Source organism: Numida meleagris, chromosome 5 (assembly GCF_002078875.1).
Source record: "Numida meleagris isolate 19003 breed g44 Domestic line chromosome 5, NumMel1.0, whole genome shotgun sequence".
Lineage (NCBI taxonomy): Eukaryota > Metazoa > Chordata > Aves > Galliformes > Numididae > Numida > Numida meleagris.
Window position 1 is genome coordinate 65,330,850 of NC_034413.1, and position 17,337 is coordinate 65,348,186.

At 42.2% G+C, this 17,337-nt stretch overlaps 1 protein-coding gene across 1 annotated transcript; it reads right to left on the reverse strand.

Annotated features, from left to right (window-relative positions):
* LCT (lactase) lies at nucleotides 10-17,121 on the reverse strand. Its single transcript, XM_021397965.1, has 19 exons — nucleotides 16,467-17,121; nucleotides 15,472-15,498; nucleotides 14,888-14,949; nucleotides 14,064-14,147; nucleotides 13,449-13,551; nucleotides 13,080-13,147; nucleotides 12,614-12,654; nucleotides 11,591-12,278; nucleotides 10,613-11,258; nucleotides 7,801-9,360; nucleotides 7,202-7,470; nucleotides 6,447-6,737; nucleotides 5,701-5,899; nucleotides 5,171-5,373; nucleotides 4,871-4,980; nucleotides 4,119-4,253; nucleotides 2,816-3,039; nucleotides 1,826-2,062; nucleotides 10-1,162 (listed from the first exon to the last, which is right to left on the reverse strand). Exons 1-19 carry the CDS (start codon nucleotides 17,119-17,121, stop codon nucleotides 957-959), a joined length of 5,808 nt encoding a protein of 1,935 aa, XP_021253640.1. The 3' UTR covers nucleotides 10-956.

Consider the following 17,337-nt stretch of genomic DNA (forward strand, 5'->3'; position numbering starts at 1 on the left):
ATTCCTCTGAGGTACGTAGCCACAAAGAAGCAAGCAGCTAGGCTTACATACTAAGATGTAAAATACAGTTGTTTCAGTTTAAATGACCTTATTCAGGGGTTATTCCTGTTGAAATCTGGTAAAAGAAATATGAAAGTGTTTTGTGTCTGAAAAGATGGTACAGGAGAAAAACACCTTTGTCACATAAAGCGGAAATGTTGAGAAGAGAGACTGCAATACAAAAGCGTGGAAGCTTTTATTTTGAAGGTGAGGATGTGGCTTTCACAGATGAAGAATGTCAACTTTCCTTCCTCCCCAGGTACTGTGCATTTATATTTTTTACACTTACAGGTGTTCAGTGCTACTGTAGACTTTTTTGTAAAAAAAAATTCAGTAAGTATTGCACTGTTGAAATGTAAAGGCTTAGTGCTATTACTTTAAAAAAAAATTCATGATAAAATTAAGAAAATACTATATATGAGATGAAGGGGAGGGGGGGAACCTCTACAGTAGCTGCAATAGAACAGTACTTTCTCCAAGAGATCAGTACATTTTCCTATACCTGTTTATGCCAGTGCTGGCAATAGCTTGTCTTCAAAAGATTAAGCAGCAGCAAAGCTTCATGGGATGCTCTCAGCTCCCTTGAAAAGACAAGCAGGATCCAAGGGAAGATGGCGAAGGAGGGTAGATGAAGGTTTAGGCTCAGAATCCTTACACAACTTGGAACCATCAGTTTTAGTTTTGACTTGAAACAAATAGTCAATAGTAGCTGGAAAAAAAATCAGTGTTTTTTACTTCATATTTTAAGTGAACAGAAAGATTGCAAACCACCTCCAAGGCAAGACACTAAGTTGCAGCAGTACAAGCCCTAGGTGTCTTTTTTCTGTGCTGTAGGATTTCTTTGTTAAGAAGAAAAAGCATTTCAGCAAGTAGAAATATTATTTCAGTCTGTTCCGCATATTCAAATGAATTAAAGCTTACATTTTAGTAAGTTCCATGGGTGATTGCTTACGATATCTTTTGGATGCTGTTCCATATTTGTATGCAATAAATGCCAGGACCAGTGCTCCAACTCCAGACAGGGCAAAAAGCACATACAGTGCTATTTCTGCACTTTGTGATGTTAAATCTAATCCCAGGAAGCGCACACTGTCAGCCAGTCCCGGTGTGGTGTCTGGTGTCACTGTTCATGAGAAAACAATAAATAGTTAGTACAGGGCCCGTCGGGAACATTTTCATGTCTGTGTGTGCATCTCTTCTTCCTCACTCTGCAGGGCGGCTCTTCAGCACTCTTTCAGTAGCTGTGGGTCTCTGGGATCAGCAATTGCTACAACTCTAGCTCAGAGTAATGGTACAGCTGAGGGCTTATAGTGAGCTCCTGGGCCTGGAGGAGAGGAGAGTATTTCCTGACATCCACAGCTGATAAAAAAAATGTTAATTTGAGCACCCAAACTGAAGTGGTTGCTGTTCAGTTGATATACTTAGTCCAGAGATCACAAGTTAAAAAAGAATATTTCCAATGTCTTCTTAGAAAGTAGTCAAAATTGTTTTTTAAACAAAATGCAGTGCAGGAATACTGAATGGGTGGGACGTGGAAAACGTAAAACGCAGTAACTTTTTTTTGCCTGTATTTTGAGGACAGAGGCGTAGCCAGGTGCTACCACAAAATCTTAAGTTATTCTGGTTTTACAAACAGAAATCATGATATGTTCTGCATTAGTGTCTTCATTAATAAAGGCTGGTAATTAGGCAGTTTGCTACCCCAGCTCTTTAAAAGAATACTGTAGAACATAGTGTCTTTTAGGACGAGAGATTACAGAAGAGCAATTTCTGCTGCACCACTTACCTTCAGGCTCTGTTTCCAGACAGGGATGTGGGCCCGTTGCAGGATCTGGAAAGCCATTGCAGCTGATAATCTGTGAGTAGTACCTGGCAGAGGCCTTGGGGAGCCGTGGCAACGTGGGGTCCGTGTAATTCACGTGATAGAGCCCAAACCTTTCATCAAAGCCCACTGCCCACTCAAAGTTGTCCATCAGCGTCCATGCCGTGTAGCCGCGCAGGTCAACACCGTCGAGCACAACAGCTGTTACCAGGAGCAGACATAACAGGTTAGTTGAGCAGTCGGGTGACAGGAGTCACGAGTAGGCCAGCAGTGGTGCAAACAGGGCACTAACCCAGAAGTGCACACTGAGTACAGTGCAGTTACTGCCACATTTGTCTCACCATCTCCCTGTCCCCACCTCTCGTGTGTTGCTACAGCTAGTGATGAACCAGGGCAGCTCAGCCAGCCACTGCAGACTGCTGCTCTTTGCCCCCGAAATCAAAGCTTTCATTCAATAAGCAAAGGTTTAAGAACAGAGAAGAAAACAATGAGTGTTTAAACGTGTTTATGCGTTCTGTGCTGCTAAAACGAAGTAACAAGCACTTGAACAGCTGGCAGTCAGCTCCCACTAAGGCAGACAAACAAGCTTAACCACTGCTGTTATTGAAAGCGGGGGTTTTCTGTTTGTCTGTTTTAAATAAGGTGCAGTTTTTAAATACGGCAGTAGTTAAACTAGATAGTCCTAACCATTAACCCATCAAGTAATGGAACCCTCTTGCGGGATGCAGCTATAGAAGGAAGCTGTTCTTATCCTACTCTATTAAACCCATGACTAACAACCCATAGTTGTTCTTCCTTTGGATCATCTTTCCCTGCAAAAAGTCCTGGCCCAGCAACGACCAGTTTGTGTGTGTAACTTACAAACATGCTGCCAGTGGTCAGTCAGCTCCTTACAACTCGCATCAGTGTTTCTCCCACCAAGACTGACATGCAGCTTTAAATAATCATTCTTACCTTTCAGCGCCTCATTGATGTAGTTCCGATGGTAATGTATTCGCCACGTGTCATTGAAATCTATGGCTCCCCTCTCTGATATCCCATTTTCAGTCACGTAAATAGGAGGGTTGTTGTACTCTTCCTTTATCCACCTCAGGAGCTTTCGGAAGCCAAAGGGCGTCACCTTTAGCCAGAAGGAACCAGAGTTCAGCCAGCTGCGGTCGGTTACTGAAGCAACACCCCTGCAGAGGAGGACACACTGTTCTCAGCACAGCCCCCGTGCCTGGCCCTGCATTACTGCTCACCTGAGAAGTCTGACACCGAGCTCTGTGGAAAACTGCACCCAGGATGACTCCAGGGCAAGCTGTGAAAAGCACTGAGCTCGGGGGAGGTGAACAGCTGCTGGTGTTCACAAACCGCTAGAAAATGCTTCTCGTATTTTGCTTTGAAGTTGTATTCTGCCTGAATCAACTCTAGCTGAGGATGTGATGTGTGCCCAGATCACAAGCCTGCCCCCTCTTTGTCCTTTGAAGCAGTTTCTACTTTTCAATGTATAACCTACAATGCAGTGCTTGAGAGCAGAACATGGCCATTTACTCCTAACAAACACGAAAGCAAGACAGCCCCCTGTCCTTCTAAAGGGATAAACCACAGGGGTCGTGCTGAGGTAGCAAAGAGAAATTACCTAATTTCAAATAGTCTCTGTGAAAACGTTTCAGAAAACAGTACATGTTCACCCTCGTGCCTGCTCCCACAATTACCCTAATTCTCATCAGAAAAGCTCACAGGCTCCCACTGTTTGCCTTTTTAAAGGGGAAGGAAATCAACGTCTATAGATAAAAAGCTTTACTTAATGTATATTTAACCACAAAGTAATTTAACTGTATGGCTTTAAACTTAAGTAGGGTTACCCAGTGTGGTTGAGGGAACCAATAACTGTTCAAACAGCAAATGGAGCAGCAGTACCCGTAAACCAGGACAATCTCCCACTTCTAACTACAGACCGGGCGCAGGAAATATGATCCAATGGAGCTGATACCAAATGGTTGCGAGACTGATATTCCTTCATTTTTAAATGCAATCATTTTCCTAGTTTTAACAATTCACTTTTATAATCAGGTCACAAAGGAAGAGCTGTAGCTGGCCTATTCCGAACACAGCATCACAGGTACTGTCTGGGGATATTTTCCCTAGTACTGGTTGTAACAGCTTTATATGAAAGTCTCGTGGCTTTATTTGCTATTAGTTTACACTGCTTAGTTGGCCCTGGCTTTCAAGTGTGCATATTTTACTTGACCAATAATTTACATTCATATCTTACCTGTCAGCATCATACGATAGAATACCAGTAGAATACTCATACTTGTACGTTAAAACTGTAGTATAATGATTTAGACCAAAGTAGTCGTATGTGCCTTTAATTCTTTGCTTTTCACTTTCAGTAAATTCTGGAAGTCTGCAGCAGAAAACAAAAAGGCAAAAACCCATCAAAATGCAATAAGCACGAGTGGAGGTACCACGATCTTTCTAGAGGAACATGAGAAAAATCCCATTAATTTGTTATTAAAGCACAGACAAGGTAAAAAAAAAAAAACAGCTTTCCTTTCCTTATATGTGTCTAGAAAGAGAGAGAAAAGGAAAAATATTCTTAGCAGAACAGTGGTAATGCAATGGATTTAAAAGTAATTAATGGGAATGATAAATAAATATAACTCAGAGGTACCAGTGAGTTCCCAGTGCTTGAGCTCAGTACATCATTTTAAGAACAATTAAAATATATTTGCCACGGGCAGGCAAAGCACTACATCTACTGCAAAACATTTATTCTATCACTCTGTACTGCCAACATGCTACCCCCGAGGTAGAAGCTTGGAGAAATATCTTTTATATTAGCAAACTTAATTTGCAAGAAAGGTAAAGGCAGATCAGAAAAAAACAATAGTTTTTCTGTGAGAATACAGTAAGATTTTTATAGTACCATTTCAACAGAATTCTTCCTCCTTAACAGCTTATCAGAAAAGCAGGTTTTAGCACAGCAAGTAGAAGAAAAGCAAGATGTGCCTGCGCTCTTACCGGGAGCGGCTCAGACCCTGAGCCAGGCTGCGCTCCCGAATCCTCGTTTTCATCACTTCGTTATAATCGCCGTTTTTGAAAATGGGATGAGCAAACCAACCTATGAGAAACTAACCCAGGAAACAAGGGAGAAAGAGAAATGATGTATCAAAACGAGGGATTTAACTGTTCCTCTCCATAGGCTGCTTTATCCATAGTAGCTGGCACTATAGTGAGCGAACAGAGAAATGCAGGAATGCCTAAATTACGGCAGCAAATTTAACGAGCAGCCTGGAGAGCTGTGACTGGGTTCTTCCCTACCTGCAAGTATTGTCTGGCAGCATCGAAATCCTCCTGTTTGTGTGGGTTCCTTGGTTCAGCCCAGTCAGAGTTGATGGTGATAGAGATCAGCCCTCCTTGTTTTGCACGGTAGGTCTCGTTGTAGAGGTGCCAGGCTTCTGCATGGGCCTTGATTAGGTTGTGCCCCACCACGTAGGGGGCTCGCCCAGGTCTAACGGAGATCCCTGCAGGGACAGTGACAGCACTGGCACTGCAGCAGCAATTCCTAGCTCTCATCTGCTTCTTCCCAGCTTAACACAACACCCAGGACATGCAGAGCTGCCCACCAGTAAATGAACAACCGTGCAGTACCTGGCGCCCTCAAGCCCAGCCATGGGCTGAGATGCATGCGTCAGCAGATCCGCTGAAGGCACAGCTGTTGTGGGCAGGCTGTGGGGAACCTGCATCACACCCCTGCCCGTGCTCTGCTGCCAGCATGGAGAGCAGAGAGCTGTGTGTTCAGCCCAGCTCCCACCCCTCCCCTTCTCAAAAACTGTGCTCAGCAGTCTTACCTGGAGCAGCTGTGCCAAAGCCATAGCCAAGATATGCGGTGTTGTAGGGTTCATTGAGGGTTATCCAAAATTTCACTTTGTCTCCCAGTCTCTGGAAAAGGAGCTCAGCATATTCCTTAAACCTTTGAACTATGGTATCATTCTCCCAGCCACCAACGTCCTGCAGCGCCTGCGGGAGGTCCCAGTGATAGAGAGTGACCTGTGGGGAATGCCAACAAGAGAAAGGACTCAGCTGGTCATTCATTCACTTTCAGAATGAGGGACAACAGAACGGCCCTGTTTGCAGGCACAAGCCCGGCTCCATCTGCAGTCTTCTGACAGGCACATACTGATCTGCAGCAATCTGAGTGCCCTCTGTCCTGTAGTGGTTTGCAATCACTCATGCACTCAGTTCCTTCAGTACAAGGGGAAGTGACTCAAACTCTAGGGCCTGCCCAGTTGTGAAGATGAATCTTTCACCTTAAGTCTTACCAAAGACCACGATAATTACGTGACAGCAAGAATTCAAGTCAGTCAAGAACTGCTGCAGCGACACCGATTCTCAGATGAAATGCAGTCCAGTACAACACCTGTTTTTAAGGGATCTTGAACAGCCTGGGAACTCGTAAGGATGAAGAGCTTCCCAGTAGAAATCTGAACACAGGAACCACACAGGCAAATCTGAAAGCGGGGACCCGATCTTTCAACATCAGGATAATTCTCAACTCCTGCACTCTGTTGGATTTCCAGTCCATTTTTACAGTTACCTGAGGCGTAATATTAGCTGCCAGAAGAGCATCAATTAGCCTTTCATAGTAGTTCAGTCCCATTTCATTGACGTATCTGGTGGTCCCATCTGGGAGAACACGGGACCAGGAGATTGAAAAGCGGTAGTGAGACACCTTGAGGCGTTTCAGCATTTCCACATCTTCCTCAATCTTGTGGTAGCTGTCACAAGCTACATCTCCGTTGTCATCGTTGCTGATTTTCAAGGGAGTGTGAGCATATTTGTCCCAAATGCTAAGTCCTTTCCCATCTGCTCTCCATGCTCCCTCAATCTGTAAATAAAGATGGGGGAGGGAAGGGAGAGACCATTAGTAAACTCCAAATTTACAGCTTGGCCTAGGAAAGAATTCTGCCTGTCAGTCTTTGTGGCACCACATAATGTTTTGACTTAGCAGCTAGAGCCTTGAAACAGTAACATTTCTGCTATACTAAACTAGTAAGGTCTCTTGGGCCACAAGGCATAGAAGTATTAGGAAAGTACAATGTCAAAGGAAAGGTATTGTTTCCCTTCAACCTTCTGCTCAGTGCTTGCTTCCCCTTGTGAAATCTATGCTTCTGTCTCAATTTCCATGGTATAACCATGCCCTTATAAGGGAAAAACTTTGAATTATTTCAGTCAGTTGTTGCAGGAACCCTCAATTACCATAAAACTTAATGTTGTAGAAGCTGTAGGTGTCTCATCCAAAATGAGTTAACTGTCCACGAGTGTTTGAAGAGTCAGTCTTTGTTTCCTAACCTGATATGCAGCTGTTGCTACGCTCCAACAAAAGTTCTTTGGAAACTCCCCATATAAAAATTCATCTTCTTTTGGCAGTGGGATACCATTATTGCGAATGATTTCTGCATAGTACACAGCTGAGCGCCTTGGGGTTCTTGGCCTGTTGGGATCGTCAAAATCAACCTGGTGCAATCCAAATCTTGGCTCATAACCATTCAGCCATTCAAAGGAATCCATAAAAGACCAAGCATTGTATCCTCTCAGATTAACACCATCCAGCTTGTAAGCTGAAAGACCAGAAACAAAGGGAGAGCATCAGCGATGTTTCGCGCATTTAACAAACCACAAGGAAATCACTTGCAACCACTTGCACACTTTCAGCTTCATCAAGCTGGCATTGGACAAGAAAGACCATGAGAGACTTCACATCTGGAGGATACAGAATACAAACAGCCATACAAAGGAGATCATAAAAAAAAAAAACCTATGTTTATATTGCACTCAGAGCATTTAAAGAGCAGCAGCAGATGCTTTTAAAAACTGCGTCTCAGAGGAAAATAGTAATGAGGAATCTAGAGGGGAGATATATAACACAAAATAAAAGCAAACATTTGTACCTTTTAAAGCTTCATCAATGTATGTTTTGTAGTAAAGTATCCTGGTATAATCATCAACATCCGATTTGGTCTTTATCCCCACTCCATTCTCAATGATGTACATTGGGGGATTTCCGTACTCCTCTTTGACCCAGTTCAGCAGCCTCCTCAGCCCCCAGGCCACAGCCCGATGGCCAGTGAGAGCCGAGGAAGGCCAGGAGCTGTCAATCTCTGTTGATATTTCCTGGTCATACTCGTAAGAGAAGGGACTCAGACGGGTTGTTGCATGGGTTACAAGTTTGGCAGTGTAGGTGTTGAAACAGAAAACATCCGCTGTGCCCCTGATGTACTCACGCTCTTCAGCTGTGAAAACTGGTAGGCGGGACGAGGGCAGGTTTTGGAGCTCACTCCTGTTCCCGACTTTCCATTTCATGACGTCAGGGTAGTCCCCATTTTTGAAAACTGGATGTGCAAACCAGCCCACCAAAAACTGCATGTACCTGTCTGCAGCTTCTAGGTCCCTGGGGTTGCTTGGTGTCTTTGGCTCAATCCAATCAATATTGAGACACAGAGAAATGACCCCTCTTTGACTCGCTCTGTATTTGTCATCGTATGTGTGGTAGACTCTGGCATGAGCTTTCAGTAAGGTGTGTGCCACTTCATAGGGAGCACTACCAGGATTATTGACGCTGGGTGGAAATTCTCCCATCCCATAGCTAACCCAGGCAATAACTTGGGGTTCATTGAACGTAAGCCAGAACTTCACCCTGTCCCCAAAGGTCTGGAAACAGAAGTCGGCAAAACTGTCAAACAGTTCGATCAGCTCACTGCTCTCCCAGCCACCAATGTCCTGGAGAGCTTGTGGCAGGTCCCAGTGGTACAGGGTGACGATTGGAGTGATGTTGTTTGCGACCAGTCCATCAATGAGACGGTTATAGTAATCAACCCCATGGCTGTTTACTGAATTGTTCCTTCCGTTGGGGAAAATTCGAGGCCAGGACAGAGAGAAACGATAGTTCTTTACCCCTAAGGCTCTCAGCAGGTAAATATCTTCCTCTACCTTGTTGTAGCTATTACAAGATATATCTCCGGTGTCATTGTTTTTTATGTTTCCTGGTACATGGGTGAAGTTATCCCAAACACTGGGTCCTTTGCCATCTGCATCCCAGCCTCCCTCTATCTGGTATGCAGAAGAAGACACTCCCCACGTGAAGTCCTCTGGGAATGTCCCATAAAAGTACATGTCCCTCTCAAAGTCTGTTTGAGATGAAAACTTCTCCCAGACAACCTTTGACTTGGAGGGAACTTCTGATGCTGGTAGACTTGGCAACTTTGATGGCATGGGTTGGCCAAACACCACCGACCCAGAACTTCTGTCTGAGACTCTGGATGGGAAGCCATTATTTTCAATAACACTGGAATAGAAGTATGCAGATGCCTTGGGAGTCCTTGGTCTGTTGCTGTCTTCAAAATTCACATGGTGTAGCCCAAATTTTAGGCTGTAGCCTGCTGGGCCTTCAAAGCCATCAACCAGGGATCGAGCAATGTATGACTGAACATCAACTGCATCTAGTTTTACCGCTGTCATAGAAACAGTACAAGACTCTGTTAGTCACTTGAACATTTTCTGAACGCAGCGCAGCACAACACAAGCACCCAGCTGAAGGTAACAACAGGATGAGAGCCAAGCATCTATGAATTATCTTTCAGGGAAATGAAAACAAAACAATTAGCATATTTGGCAAGAAGAGCCATGATCACTGTAATAGGAGCAGACAAATGCTTCATGCTAAAAACACATCAGAAAGTAAGTATTTGAGTAAAGCCCACTTGTGCCACTGGTATCCCTTTCCCTACGTTCTAGTTTTCAAGCACAACTCATCAGTTTAGGTGTACAGTGCTCTTTTATATTTACCACTATAGTTAAACTGAAATGTTATATGTATGTAGTGCTTGTCCAGCTTCCCTGGGCACAGAGGAATTAACTTTTGCAGAACACAATATTCAGTACTATCAGAGGCAAGTCTAGCATCCTTCTTTATGTTGCCTACAGAAAAGCACTGTCTCTCTCATTCCAGAAAGGTTCACTTTCCATATGCAGTCCATCTTCCTTACTTCTGCAGAGGCAAAACAGCAATGCCAAATACTGTTTTCTGCAGCTCTTCTATCAGTTTGTTGAGAACTAGGTCAACGGAATCAAAATCCGTACAGTGATCATCAACATATTTAATATATTATATTCAATATAATGAAGTTCTTGTGATGCTATTGATTTGTGTATCTGAAGAAAGCATCAGTAAAATATCTATTTGAAATCTCAAATCTCTATATTTGTCTAGAATTTCAGTCACCAGTGTTATTTTTTGTTAAGCTGATACACGGTTTGCAAAGATAAAGGCATACCTTGAATCTTTCTCAAAATAATTGAGATATAAATATCTCTCTAAAAATTCTAGCCTGCAGTGATGCAGGATGCGATCAGTTAGATCTACTGAATCTGTAAAGACATCATTCAATCCCATCTGTGAGATCTCTGTGGGTAAGAGCCTGCCTGTAGCCAAATTTTCTTCAGGTGTTGAAGTAGGTAAACACTGTTTTCACTGAGAGACTGGCTTTAGGCTATATCTGTACCCATGAAAAAGCTCTTCCAGTACCTAGACAGAAGGGAGAGCTCCACACCTGGTCACCAGACAGGCTGCAATTTATGACACTACGTACACGAGAGGTAGCCCACTTCATATTACTACACAAATGGTGATGTTTTAAAGCTAATCACTGTGGGAGTGACAGAATAACTAGTTGCCATTATTTTAATTTAAAACAAAAAACATACCTTTTAGAGCCTCATTGATGTATCGGCGGAAATAATCCACTCGCAGAGTGTCATTAATAAGATCCCCTGCAGCTTCTGTTGGCACACCATTTCCTGCTATGTAAATTGGGATCTTTGTCCCTGTATATTCCTGGGACACAAACTTCAGCAGCCTTCTTAATCCCCACGGAACCACGTGGATTGAAGGAGAGGCAGTCTTTGGCCAAGAAGGATCTACGTGCAAAGAGAAGTTCCCGATGCTTTCGTATCCTGGTGTGCATGTACCATTAGTCACGGCACTAACAAGGTGGGAAGTGTAATGGGAAAGGCCAAAAAAATCTGCTGTTCCTTTCACCCATGTTTTCTCCTCCTCCGTAAACACAGGCAGCTGTGCAACTGTTGTGGAGCACTGCTGGTTTACTTCCTGGATCTGAGCCTTCAGGATATCTGGGTAATCACCGTTAACAAATACAGGGTGAGCAAACCAGCCAAGCATGAACTGCAGGTACCTCTCTGATGCCTTCACGTCCTCAGAGCTGGTTGGAGTCTTGGGTTCAGCCCAATCTGAGTTCAGCACCAGCCCTACCCTTCCCTGTTGCTGAGAACGGTATCTGTCATTATACAGATGCCAGACCTTTGCATGAGCCTTGAGAATTGTGTGAGCCACCTGGGGGCAGAAAGCAGAGGAATATGTGTCTCACTGCTTTGCACAACATTGCATTGACATTGTTTTGTGAGAAAGACATCTCCATGTGAAACAAGAAACCTTGACAAAACAAATAATCCTAGCTAGAGTACAGCAGGGCTTGGATGAACTGTAACAATCCAGCTGATTTCTTAACAGAAAATAAAATCTAGCATCCATTAACTAAGACATTTTCTTGAGGGTATCATAAATCCAGCAATTGTTTCAGATGCCCTATTGTGCTTAAACTTTAGCTAAAATGTGCAGAATCAGAGGAAAACAACAAGGGCAGCTGTAGGATCCTATGTCTCTACCTTGTAAGATGCTATTCCGGGATCAGTGATTCCTGGAGGATGCTCTCCGGTGCCATAGCCAGCATAGCTGATAACCCAAGGCTCATGGAACGTAACCCAAAACTTGACCCGATCCCCAAAATTGGCAAAGCAGAAGTCTGCGTAGTTTGCAAAAGCATCTATGATACTGTCATTCTGCCAGCCACCAAGAAGCTGAAGAGCCTGTGGGAGGTCCCAGTGGAAAAGAGTCACCATGGGCTCGATGTTAGCCTCTAGCAACCTGTCAATTAATTGGTTATAATAATCCACACCCTTGAAATTGATGGTCTCATTGGTGCCAGCAGGGAAAATTCTAGGCCAGGATACAGAAAATTTGTACAGCTGGGGGTGAAGACCTCTAAGCAAGTAAACATCGTAGATGGTTTTATGGTAGCTGTCACACGCCACATCTGTTGTTTGGTTCATGTAGACATGACCTTCATGCCCAAACTGATCCCAGATGCTCTCTCCTTTCCCATCCTCTGCCCAGGCTCCTTCAATATTAAAGGCACCTGTGGATGTGCCCCAGAGGAAACCACCTGGGAAAACATCTTGCAGGAAAGAATCCCTCTCCAATTCAGACTGGTTAGCAAACATTTCCCAAACTGTTTGATAGGAGGAGCGAGGGGCAAGAGCAGCAACTGGATTCTCTCGTAGAGTATATGTTTTGCTGAAAATAGAATAAAAAGGAGTTACAACCTTCAAGGTGGATGCCAGTGCCACAGAACTTGCAGACAAGGAGGATAAATGAATTGTTTGCTTCTCATTCAGCTCACATATGCCAGTTAGGGAACAGTCCCTTTGTCATCCGATCAATCCAAACCTCCTGCCATCCAGCTGGCAGATGAAGGAGGAGTGCCATAAACTAACTGCAGAGCACCTCAAGTGCTATGTATCTCATGCATTTCTCAGCAGATAGATTTTCAAAATTCATTACAACGAGGTCAAAGACACAAACAAAATCCTTGCAGTGCGTCGCAATTTCACAGGCTCATGAGTTTTCACAGGATAAAACCAATCAATCCTGCCTCACTAGTCCTTAGCTCCTTTCTGTACGATGACATTCTCTACGACTCTGTAGGCACAGCTGGCTCATCACGTAGGACAGATGTTATTTTATATTTTTAAATATATATGTATATATATAATATATACATCTATATATGCTTTTTAGATGAAAAAAGAACAGTAGGCTTGGAAAATGTACCTGCTACTACTGGCTTGAAGGTGCAATCTGGGAAATTAAGGATGAAAGAGAGACAGTTACATTTCCTGCAATAGCAGAATAGAAGACTGCCCTTAACAGCAAGAGGCTGGACTCAGCAGAAAGGCATTCCTATCCTTTCCTTTAAGCAACTAACAGCTGATTTTACCACTAGAACTGTCTTATGTCTGCCTAGCATCCTTCTTTCTAAAGGACAGCAACTCATTACAGTATCTGATTTAAGGGAGAAAAACCGTACCTTAAAACATGAGATGAGAAGTCCAAGAATTCATTCACATCATATCCAATCACACGTGCCTTTTCTTTATTAATAGCTAAAAACAAACAATAAATGATGGGTTTCATCACAAATTATATACCACAGGCTGTATGACATTACTTGTACATACATCTTTTGAAACAAAGTGTTTTGTTTTTTTTTTCAAATAACTAATAGCCATTTTTCTCAGATTCAGTATGTTGGGTTTTTATTTTCCAAGAAGAACATGAAAAAAAAAACCCTAAGTTTTTTTTTTTTGTTTTTTTTTTAATCTAAGAGCAGTGGTCTGGAGAGGACAATTGTATCATTTCCCATTCAGAGCCCAGCTACAGAACTCCTCAAAACATGTCACTTACCGATGACAATGGCAGCTACTGGTATGAATGGATTCTCTTCCAAGGAACCACAGTTAAGGAACTTTAGACTAAAAAGCAATATCTCTGTGTCCTTCCAGACATTCTGCAAAACAAGAATTCAAACAGAGATTTGTTTTGTTTTTTTTTAATATTTATTGATTTTCCAAAGATGATGAGTGGGAAGTTTCCGCTTCTTGCTCTATGCTTCTGGCCAGGTCATCACTCTCTGATTTATAGGGAATAAGCATCCTGCCATAGATACATGAAGCCAAGAGTTAAGAAAGAGCCTGGCATACTCCTTTTCAGGCTGCTGTTGCATATGCTACATGACCTTGAGCAGGGCATATCATCTCTGTGCTCATCTCTGCTGACACATGGACCTAGGTTCTGAAGGACTTAGGACAGTAACTAAATTGACTATTACTTCAAATTCATAATATGAGAACCCCTCTAAGTTACCGTTTTGCAAAATAAACTGTTATAGATGGTTCACAAAGTTCAGTAGAATTGAAAGAACAATGATGGATTTATTCTATCTGCTCTACTCTATTAGTAGAATTTTAATTCCACATCCATGAAGTTCAGTGTTCTTTTTCACACCACGCATAATGTTACCTGCAATTCACTCATTTTCATGTAGAAATCTGTTTCATTTCCACACCAGTACTGAAGGCTGAGAGACAGGAAGTCTACGGAATCCTGGAAACAAGAAAGGGAAAACAATCCTACTGTAAGAAAATTATTTTTCCTGCAGTCATTCTGTTCAAAATATACAAAGTTGCTAAATGTTTGATACAGACGCACTGCTGGAGTAAGAAGCCAAACAGCCACATGGAAACCTGGCAAACACAATGAGTACAAACTGGATGCTGTAAGAGAAGATGCATTTTGTGTCTTTTCTTTCTAAACAAAGGTAAATTTTAGAGGCACTGGAGCTTAAAAAAACATCGTAAGAATATTTTATGCATTTAATATTCCTGATTTACAATTGATTATTTAAATTAGTAAGACTGAAGAGTCTCTGATTAATCAGATAGAGAAACCTTTGTCACCGTATGATTCAGGGAGGCCTTATCAATAATCCTTCGGGGAAAGTCCACTTCAGAAATCTTTAGTCATTGCACGCTACAAATGTTACTTTGCTAAAAGTCATGAAGTTCAAAGGAACAGATAGCATTCTTGTATTAAACCAGTTGCTGAAACTGGGATTAAACAAACAAACATGCTGATTAGCCTGCTGTTTATTTTGCAGTCTGAGAGTTGTTTCTAATGTAGTCAGCTCTTTTAGTACCTCTTTCCTCCTCCAAGAAACCACGCCTTGCTTATATCCTTGAAATGTCACACCTGCATCATTATTTGTCCTATTGTTAAATTCTGAGGGACTGTGAACACGAGCCAAACACCTGCACTGTCATTTGTTTGCTGCACCCCACACCAACACTCTCTAGGTGAAAAGAACAACTAATAATGGGTTTGGTCTTTACAGAAGGGATGTCATCATCTTTGTAGAGATTAGTCACGTTGTGCCCCCTCTGCACTAGCCCACTTTTAGCACAGCTCAGGCTGTGCTTTAACACGTTAAATAGATTTTTTTTTTAATAGCAGTTATTTTTAATAAAGTGTATTTTTATTTGGTTGGGCATTAGATGTGCAAATAAAATAACAGTGGGTACAGTTTTTGCAGACACCTTGTCACTTAAGCATGTATATTGCAAAAATTGGCAATTCTATGAGAGAAAATACATCTCCATGTTTTTAAATCAGTGTTTACTGGCCAAGAAGGGATGTTGAATTAATTTTTAAAATCAGAGAGCTTCACTAATTAAGATAATCAAACAAGTAGAATGTACCACGTTGGCCAATTTGCCAAAATCTTATTTAACTTGCAATAGGCCACCTGATCTTCTACATAAAAATCAAGTGAAACAAAATCAAATTTAAATTGGAAATAATTGTCATTAAGGTGTTACCTGAAGAGAAACCGGAAGCAACTCTGCTGAAGTGCTATCCAAGATATGATCCATTCCTAAAGCAATGGACAGCTTTCCACCTTGGAAAACAAAACAAAAGCACAATCTATTAGTAGCACAGTAAATGCAAATGAAAAGAAAAAAATCAGTTCACTGTAAATATATATATAAAATGTATATTTTAAAAACAAATATAACTGATACAATTTTAAAGCATTTTTTTACTGATCAAGATAGTTATTTTAAGATAAAATATCTTGCTTCATGAATATTTTTTTTCTTTTTTTTTTTTAATCATGTTAGCACATTTTACTTTGATTAAATGAGAAATGCCATCTCAAACCATGGCCAGTTTCGTTTTAGGGGATTTTGTAAATACATTTTCGAAGCTTTTCGCCTTTGGGTAGAAAGCTGGTAATTAAATTGGACCAGATTCTTCAGATCTGGACTTCTAAAGATGAATTCCTTGGGAATGCAAAATATCTTAATGAAAAAGCCTACTCCCATCATACTGAAGATAGGTAATATAACAACTTTATTGGATGGCATAATCTTCCCCTCCTTAAAATAGAACGGTGGCAACTGCAATTTCAATTATAAGTGACATTGAAATATGTAATAAGGCTTTGAAAATGAGGTGATTAATCAAGAATTAAGGGTTTTTCCTAGACAACACATGTAAGGTTTGGTATATAAACAGTACGAGACTACTGTTATTCTAGGGCACCAAGTGGTTTTTAACAAGAACCCTCAATAAGCACATAGATGAGTCCTTAGAGAAAAAGCAAATAAAAGTATGGTAACATCTGTTTTTGAAGTACTGTGTGTATATACACACAGAGATACATGTCTGTGATCTCCCCAGCTACTTTAAGTAAGTAAAACGTCAGTACCAGTCATTGAAAAACAATTGTCAAAATATTTGAAGAAATCCATTACTCAAGCATTTCTCTGAAATTCTGAGAGCACTGCTAACAGATTCACAGTGATCTCATGTAACACAAATTGTGAGAAGGCCATATGCAAAAATCCTTCCCCCTGTTCTCACCTGACACAGAGTGTTTCTCATGGTAAGCACTGTAAGCTCTTTCATGAGCAGCAGCCAGGGCCTGGACACGGAGCTGGGGGTCACTGTAAGGCAGGCTTTCCAGGAGCTCAGGCAGGTCACTGAAGGTGAGCCACATATCAACCAGGCCCCCGAAAACATAGAAACTGAACTCTGCATAGTCCACAAAAAGGTCAGCAAAAGCGCTCGCCTTCCTGCCTACAGCCACAGTGTCAGGAACACCCTTGTGATGGAGAACTACCACAGGCCTGAGGTCTGCAGCAACCAGCATTCTGAGCAGCTCCTGGTAGCACCGCACTTGAGCTTCATCTGGCTTCCTGGCATCCCCATGCGGAAGAATGCGTGCCCACGGCAGGAAGACTTTGTAATGGGTTACCCCAATCTCACGAAGGTGGGAGAAGTACTGGGGCAGCTGGGAAATCACAGTATCTTGCTGACACAAGTCATCGTGGGCTTCAGACACAGCAGGGTCCAAAGCTTCTTCGGGTAGAAGGGGGCTCTGCAGATGCAATCCGTGTGCTAACGTGGTAGGCAGAGGTCCAGCAATGGCAACAAAGTTCTGAGCTAATTCCCCATCTATCCCAAAGCTAGTAGAGACTAACAAGAAAAAGACAACTGTCTTACAAACCAGCTCCATTTCTGGACCTGGCTCAGAAACAGTGTCCACATTATTTATATTATAGTAGGAGTAATATTTAACTGCAATTATCTGTCCTGCAGATAAGTGTTCCCAGAACCAGCTGACACTCAAATGATAACAAATCAGAACTTTCAATTGATAGATGAACCAATGAATAGATGTTCTGGATGCAAAAGGTAACAAAAGTAGAATCATCTGCTTGGCTGGGGCTGG

What these genes read in the sequence shown, in the direction of transcription:
- LCT (XM_021397965.1), bottom strand. Translation starts at nt 17,121, where the DNA reads ATGGAGCTGGTTTGTAAGACAGTTGTCTTTTTCTTGTTAGTCTCTACT. An exon ending in AGTAGCTGCCATTGTCATCG is followed by an intron (nt 13,148 to 13,448) that starts GTAAGTGACATG and finishes GTTTGTTTTTAG; the next exon opens with CTATTAATAAAGAAAAGGCA. An exon ending in CAGCTAATATTACGCCTCAG is followed by an intron (nt 5,900 to 6,446) that starts GTAACTGTAAAA and finishes CATTCCCCACAG; the next exon opens with GTCACTCTCTATCACTGGGA.